The sequence below is a fragment of the Osmerus eperlanus genome, chromosome 6, assembly GCF_963692335.1.
Source record: "Osmerus eperlanus chromosome 6, fOsmEpe2.1, whole genome shotgun sequence".
Taxonomy (NCBI): domain Eukaryota; kingdom Metazoa; phylum Chordata; class Actinopteri; order Osmeriformes; family Osmeridae; genus Osmerus; species Osmerus eperlanus.
This window is the reverse complement of record NC_085023.1, coordinates 18983000-18990775: the sequence shown is the minus strand read 5'-3', so window position 1 is coordinate 18990775 and position 7776 is coordinate 18983000. Positions and strand designations below refer to the sequence as shown.

Below are 7776 nucleotides of genomic sequence, written 5' to 3'. Positions count from 1 at the left end.
GTCACCCTAATGTGTTCTGCATCTCCGATATGGAAGTTGCACAGTTGGAGGGAGAGGTTTCCTTGAGGCACAGAGTGAGTAAGCCTATCTGAATTCTCAACTTAGCTGTAAAGTGACAGCGTGGGTGTTTGACTGAGCCGAAACCACAACACTTTGCCGCTCCCCCACCACCCCCCCACCCCCCCAAAAAATGCTTCAGTGCTGTCTTTGTTCGCCTCAGGTTCTTACATCCTCTGTCATGTTCATAAGTCTCCACATCACCGTTGGCCTTGCATCCATGCAAACCCCTGGCAGACTCGGTGGATGAGATGAACATTGTAATGCATCTTCAGTCTTAGCTCAGAGCTGGTTTAAGCTCCCAAATAACTGGCAGCAAGTCCTTTACTTGAGACTCGACCCTGCTGTTGGTGTGTGGAGGCCTTGCAGTTGGACACTGGAGAGTTCATCTGAGAGGACAGTCCAGTGATTTGATTTAGGGCTTGTAGAAATGAGCTTCACGGTTGAACAGATTCCTGAGAGCCGAGTTTCAGTTAAGTTTTTGTGTGAGTGGGGTTTTTTCTTTCCAAATAAACCCTGAGAGGTTTTGAACACAGGTTCGGTACAGCATGAGAAGGACCTGAAGGAGGTCCGTCACTGAAATAGTTCCCCGTAGTCTGTGGAAGAAGCTGTTCTTCTGCAAGGTTCCAGTAGAAGCTCCCCTCCTGACGTGGTGATCACCTCTTCCTGCACACACACACACACACAAAGATAACATATCTGACATCGTTATGACACACTTAATAGCTTTCATGCCATGATGAAGACTGATCTGAATTTTCAAGACGAATCATGTTCAAGTGACCGTGTAGTTTGTGTGTTTGTGTATGTGTACATCCATGTGTGGGAGTACAGAGTGTTGATTCTATCAAGCTGCACCATTCCTACAACATTAGCATACAATGAATGTCACAGATTTCACAGTTCACACTTTCCAATCCTGTCTGCCTGTTTTTACGTCAGGGAAAAATGTTTCCATGGTTACACCATTTTTTTGAAGCGAGTCAGGGTATTAGTTCAGACATGCAGGCTATTTGTTGCCATATTTTCATATAAAAAATAAGTCGATGTAGTTGAGGGGTGTAGGGAACGTGCAATTTCTTAGCTCCAAGTTAAGAGTTTTCAAGTACATTTCTTAGAAGGATGACTATCATGTAATGCAACATCGATGTGGTTTGAGACAAACTGCCATTCCATCCACATACATATTTGAATGTGACTGAAACGGTGTACTGAGGTGTTTGATACTAAATCTCTTCCTTCCTGGCAGCTGAGCAGAGCCCCACCCTGGAGCCCCAGACGACCTTGTGAAAGTCGACGAGGTCGGCCAGTGTGGCGTGGCGGTTCTGGTCCACGCCCAGGAAGCTGTAATAGTCGGCGGAGGCGTCAATGAGGAAGTGCTTGAAGCCGTGGGGCGTGCGGCAGGAAAGGGTGTAACCCCAGATCATGTCACTGAGGCGAACCAGGAAGGAACCCTCGCTGGCATTCATCAGCAGCGTTTCCGAGTCCTGTCTGGAGATCAGGCCTGGCGACGGAGACAAGGGGGTCAGGTGCCTCGTCTGAAACGGTTCTCAACCAGATTTGCACTGTTAAACAGTGCGAGAAACAAAAAAGGCTGGACTCTTCTCAGTGTCAAGCGGGAGTTTGTGCGTACTTCACTGCCGGCCTCGTACGGTGTGTTGGCGTGGAGAGGCACTGTGAAGCCTCCTCTGCTCTCATGGCTCCATTCATCTGGCCTTGTGTCATTTTACTCAAGCAGGAGCCACACACTGTGACCCATTACGGAGGCACAAAGCTTAGGGCCTCTCGCCTGTAATTAGTGTAGGTGGCCCATGAATTATTGAGGAGATCCATCCCTCTGGCTACTAACAACGCTGTGTCTGGTACAAGTGAAAGAGATCTACCAAGAGGCTGAATTGATGCCTACACTAAAACAGCAGACTCATACGACACAAAAGGACATTATCTTCTTTCTCATTTGAAAGACTGGTGATTTTTTTCACACTGGAAACTTATTAAGGGACATTACACTGGCCCTGTGGATATGGTTAAGTCATTCATTCAAACGCACCATGAAACCAGGGGGCGATAGTGGTGCTGTTGCGCTCGTAGCCAGCCTGTTTGGGCCCCTGCTCCTCTTTGAACCACAGAAGAACACACTCCTTTGAGCTTGGCCTTGGTCCCCTCACCCACGCAGGACTATAGAGACGAGGAGAACAGCACAGGAGCAAAGAAAGACGAAGAAATAAGCATGTGAGGAAAAAGAAATCCTGCGAATCGCAAATCACTAAGAACAGGTATTAAAGACCCTGACAGCAAAACGTCAAGCTAGTCTTTAAACCCACCCAAAGCAGAGATCCCCTGACCCAAAACACTTATTGAAGAGCAGACAGCATTTGTCAAGTGAATAATGTTTGACACTCCTTTCATGTGTCATTACATTCTGCATTCATTTCCACCTAGTCTCACCAGCCCTATTGTTTAAGACTATAAACTAAATATGAATAGCATACTTACAGTAAAAGCCTACACTAGCTGCAGCTCTGTAGCATACTAAACAACCATGTTGTACTGCAGTCCCTAGTGTCTCAGAGATGTACCTGTCCAGAGGCTGGGGGATGATGTGGCTGTGTCGGCGGCTGTGCCTGCGCCGGTAAAACGAAGCGGCTGGGGTCTGTGGACCTGACCGGCTGTGCTCCGAGCCATGAGCTCCAGCGCCCTGGCGGGCAGGAGACGAGGACTCCGGGTCGCTGCTGTGTCTGCGGCTCATGGTGGGCCCGGGGCCGTGAGTGGGCGGCGTCTGGAACAGGCCACTGAGCCCCGCCACGCGGCCCTTCCCCAGGGCCCGGACGGACTGCCGCTGGGACTCGTCCCTGGCCCGGCGGGCCTTGCTCTGCCTCTCCTCATCCGCCTTCTTGGAGCGACACACTGGGGGAGAGGAGAGGAGAAGGGAGGAGGTATTTGTTTGGGTGTCTGCATCAATTTCTTTCAGTTCTGATACAGTGTATGGCCCATTACACACACATTCTATTTTACCCAAATTCATCTTATGACTCCCCACATTCTTCTAGGAGAGTTTGAATTTTAAACTTTAGAGAAAAACAGTTGCTAGAGAAAATGCTGCCAGAGTTTAGAGGTTAGAGGATAGCAGTGTTTATGGATGAGAGGGTAGAGAGAGATGGAGGGGTGGAGAAGGAAACGACTGGGTAAAGAGATGACTCACATTGCTCCTCCCATTCCTTGTTCTCCTTTTCACTTCTTCGCTGCTCCCGCTCCAGGGAGAGATACAACTCCCTCGCTCTCTTCTCCTCTGCTCGCTTTATCTCCTCTTCTCCTCGCTGCCTCTCCTCCTCCTCCCTCCTCTGTGGAAGCAGAAAAGTGTAAAGTGCGTAAACACACACACAGTGAGCGACACACACTCAACTATGCACGCACACACACACACACAGACTACAGAGGTATTCCATTTAAAAGAACATATTATGGGATGTTAAACTTGGCAGGCCTTGCCTCAGCCTTGCTAATGATCTCATTCTCCACTATCATGCTCTCCCGTACACCAGAGATGAACAACAGTGTTCAGCTCATCATTGGGACTGAAGTGGAAATAATTGAGTGAATAATTCATTCCCGAGGACAAGCACATGGCATTGTGGTAATCTGAACCACTAAGGCATCGTAATTCATCACATTAAAAATAATTACCACATCATTATAGAAACAAAAACGACAGCTCAACGACAGTCGGCTGTTGTTGACCGGTGTGCTGTCAGTGAGCAGCGGAGGATATTCTGCTCGCGGGGTTGGACTGAGAGACAGACAGTTGATGCAGTTGTTGACGGGAAGGTAATTGGCAAAGGGAGTGTGTCGAGTATGGAGGCCAGCAGGTTCAACAGCCAGAAAAGGACGGGGCTGCTGTTTCAGAGTTAGCGCTAGTCTCGTGTTCACTTATTCTCTAAGAGGTCATCTGCCATTCTGTTCTGGAATGTTTCTCAGCTCAGTCAGAAATATGTTGTATACCACGCGTGTAGAGTCTGACATTTGGCTGTGAGTGTGTGAGTTAATTATTCTGCAAATAGTTGGGTGTGTAAGTGAGTAAATGGATGGAATTAATACGTGAATGTGAATGAACACATTCGTGTGTGAGTCAGAAAATGGAGTAATGAAAAATAAAAAAGAATCCCTTCAGGGTAGATAGGTACCCTGGTAGAAATTCAACGGTTATCTGAGACATCGCTCTTTTATCATCTCTCTCCTCTTTCTCAGTTTCGGAGAGAGTGAGAGGGAAATGTTTAATGACTCAGCACTTCTCCTCCAAGCCAGAAGAGCGTCGAGGGAGGGAATGATGAACGAGCTGTTTAATATTTGACGAGTTTCTTAAGAAGGTCTCATTCATGTGGGTGCTAAATCACCCGAGTCTGTCAATGTTCTCCAGAGCTGTTACAGAGTTTTGAGCCACAACAGCGTGACAACCTTCTCAACTACATCCCACCTCTCCAGACTCCAAACTCTCTTAATCCCTGTTCTCTTTCTAACACAACTTCCTGCGTCTTTGATCATTTCTCAAATGCACACACACACTTTTACAGATGCATCGGCTACCCATGAGTCCGTATTCACTTCCATTTAAAATCCCGCACAACGATTGCTAATATTTCCGCCATATCACAACCAATCGCAAAACTGTTTGGCTCATCAACTCACCTTGTAAATACCCCGCCACTGTCAAAATAGATTATACACATCTGTTCGTTAGTGTTTAAACTTGACATCCCTTTTAACATTTAGCGTTCTGTCTAACTCAGGACAACAGCCAATTCAGTGATTCTGATTGTCATGACATCAAAGGATTCGCCGTGGGTAGGTTAGTGCAGCAGTTAGTTTGGATGTTTTACTTTTCCCATTATTTATTTCAAATTATCCCACGTTGACAGATAAAACCGATGGTACCGTTTAAATGTGAGGCCGCGATTATTTATTCATCGGGAGATATATGGGTCCTGATACTAGCCTATAGAGTTCTGTTGTTTTTGGTGTACATTTTTAGCAAGACATTGTAGAACAAGACAACCATGAACAAATCATGGAAACAAGAAACGCACGTTTCTTATCACCAAAAACGAAAGGAAATGCAAACCACCACAACCCTGACTCCACCGATGCACAACCAAGGTCAGTACACCTCTTACAGCACACGCTTCTGTTACACCTTTTACTGCACTGTAACCTATGGGTCTACTGTTCTTCAAACATCACAAAACATATTGTTTGTGCGTGGGTTGAGTTAGGGTGGTGATCATTTGAATAAACTAATGGGGGCTTTTCACAAACCATAACTCATACACTACACCAGCACGAGCATATACACACACACACACACACACACACACACACACACACACACACACACACACACACACACACACACACACACACACACACACACACACACACACACACACACACACACACACACACACACACACTGAACCAGTGGCTCTGTTCTCTCTCAGGGAGATCCAGTTGCTCTCTACCCACAGATCCCTCTTATCTGCTTGATTTTCCCCTGTTGGGGAACTTGCCAGATTGACTATCGACCGCCAGAGCCTACACTCATATTTCAACTCACCGCCAAATAAAGCATGCTGGGAGCTATATTGAGAAGATGTTCTGACTCTAACAGGTCGCTCTGTGAGTGGCTGCGAGCTTAAAGACTTAAATATTTAAGAGGACTGCTCTCACAAGCCGGTTTGGCAAATAAATGCCTTGCCCTAGAGGTGGGCTTCGCTTGGATTGTATAGGAAAAGAAATCACGCTCGCTTTTCCCAAAGTGCAACATACGATCCCCCATCATTCACGTCACAATCAGACCTGGGGGGGTCACATTCTAGCTGACTAGCCAAGTGCATACTATGTACCGTGGCTTTTATGAACTGCTTTGTTGTGTAGATATATATCCATACCTCTACTCCACACTCTATTTATATTTTAAAATACACTATATTGCCAAAAGTATTCACTCAGCTATCCAAATCATTGAATTCAGATGCACAAAGCAAGGGCCATAAAGACAGGGATGAGCGAGTTTGGTGTGGAAGAACTGGCCTGCACAGAGTCCTGACCTCAACCCGATAGAACACCTTTTGGATGAATACAGTGGAGACTGCGAGCCAGGCCTTCTCGTCGAACATCTGTCTGATCTCACAAATGCACCTCTGGAAGAATGGTCCAAAATCCCCATACACACACTCCTAAACCTTGTGGAAAGCCTTCCTAGAAGAGTTGAAGCTGTCATAGCGGCTAAGGGTGGCCCGACATCATATTAAATGCTATGGTTTAAGAATGGGATGTCACTCACATTCATATGCGTGTGAAGGCAGACAAGTGAATACTTTCGGCAGTATAGTGTAGATCTGGGCTTTACCCCATTACCAAGAGGTCACGCGATGGTCACTTCCTGACCTTGAGTTCTTCCTGGATGCGTTCCTCTTCCTGCTTGGCAGCCCTGCGATCCTCCGTCTCCTCCTTCCACTTCCCAGCCACAAACCTGGCCTTCTCCTTCGCCATGGCATCCCGAAACTTCTTCTCGATCTCTGCCTCCTTGGCACGCCTGCGGCATTAGAGAGGAATGGTTAAAGCTGTCTTTTCCCTCCCTCCCCCCCTCCCTCCCTACCCCCTCCCCCTTCCTTCCTTCCCTCCCTCCCCCCCCTCCAACCATCCCTCCCTCCCCCCCTCCCTCCATCCATCCATGCCCCCTCCATCCATCCATCCCCCCTCCCTCCCCCTTCCTTCCTTCCCTCCCTCCCCCCCCTCCAACCATCCCCCCTCCCCCCCTCCCTCCCTCCCCTCACCAGTGCTCCTGGGCCTCCTGCTGTGCCTGCCGTCTGGCCCTCTCCTCCATCAGCTCCCTGATGATGTCACTGTACGACTTATCCCCTGGGGCGTCGCCCATCACCCACACCCACACGTCCCCATCACTGCCCACCAGCCACTGGATGTTCCTCTCACCTCCTGAGGGAGCAGGCACAGCCCGGTTAGAAACATCGAGCAGTCTGAAGAGCTGTAGTGAGTCAGCAGCTGGTGGGCTGACCGATTAAGCATGAGATAAAAATCTGGAAGCAAAAATCTGTTTTCCTGTCATTATTAGTTGTTTTAAAATGTAATTTACTTTATTTGGCTACAGAACACTGTGGGAACATTTGGAGAATGTTGGCACGGAACGCAGAGAAACTTGGCATTGGGAAAACAGACACCACAATCAACACTCCCAGAAACAGTTGGCTTCACTGTTTATGACTCACCCTTCTTATCTTTGTCCTGTGTCTGATGTTCCAATTTCTGTTTCTGATCTGGGTCCTGGTCCTGGTCCTTTTTTGGGTTCTCCCTCTCATTCCAGCGTCGGACCTGTTCCTGGCGGATCTTGTAGAACAGAATCTGCTTCTGCTCCTCGTTCAGCTCAGCTAACAGGTCTGGCTCAATGTACATGTCCCTCAGAATCTGCTGCATCATCTTGGCTGCACTGGCTCGGGTCTGGTCTGGTCAGAACTTAGGGAAAAGGTCAGTTTGGTCCACGTCTCTCATGGTTGGAGCTTTTCGTTCTCAGCTGGACTTTCAGATGACTGATTGGTTGACTAGGATCTTAAGAGTTCCTGTAGACATATTTGTCAGCTCTTCATCCTTTTACAAAGCGTCTCGTTTCCGGTCTCTCCTGTGGAGATGGTCTGTTTCCTTCTCCTTATC

The 7776-nt window shown here is 47.8% G+C and overlaps 1 protein-coding gene across 1 annotated transcript; it reads right to left on the bottom strand.

The window, feature by feature from the left end:
- Positions 1-207: 207 nt before the first annotated feature.
- Positions 208-7545, bottom strand: sh2d4ba (SH2 domain containing 4Ba). The gene is made up of 8 exons (XM_062464660.1): positions 7334-7545; positions 6888-7037; positions 6499-6646; positions 3260-3398; positions 2637-2964; positions 2108-2235; positions 1341-1561; positions 208-723 (listed from the first exon to the last, which is right to left on the bottom strand). Exons 1-8 carry the CDS (start codon positions 7543-7545, stop codon positions 631-633), a joined length of 1419 nt encoding a protein of 472 aa, XP_062320644.1. The 3' UTR covers positions 208-630.
- Positions 7546-7776: the final 231 nt, after the last annotated feature.

Excerpts from the sequence above, each read along its gene's own strand:
- sh2d4ba (XM_062464660.1), bottom strand. The coding sequence starts at position 7,545 with ATGATGCAGCAGATTCTGAGGGACATGTACATTGAGCCAGACCTGTTA. Across the intron at positions 2,965-3,259 it reads CAAGGAATGGGAGGAGCAAT|TGTGTCGCTCCAAGAAGGCG; the intron begins GTGAGTCATCTC and ends CCTCTCCCCCAG. Across the intron at positions 1,562-2,107 it reads TATCGCCCCCTGGTTTCATG|GCCTGATCTCCAGACAGGAC; the intron begins GTGCGTTTGAAT and ends CTCCGTCGCCAG.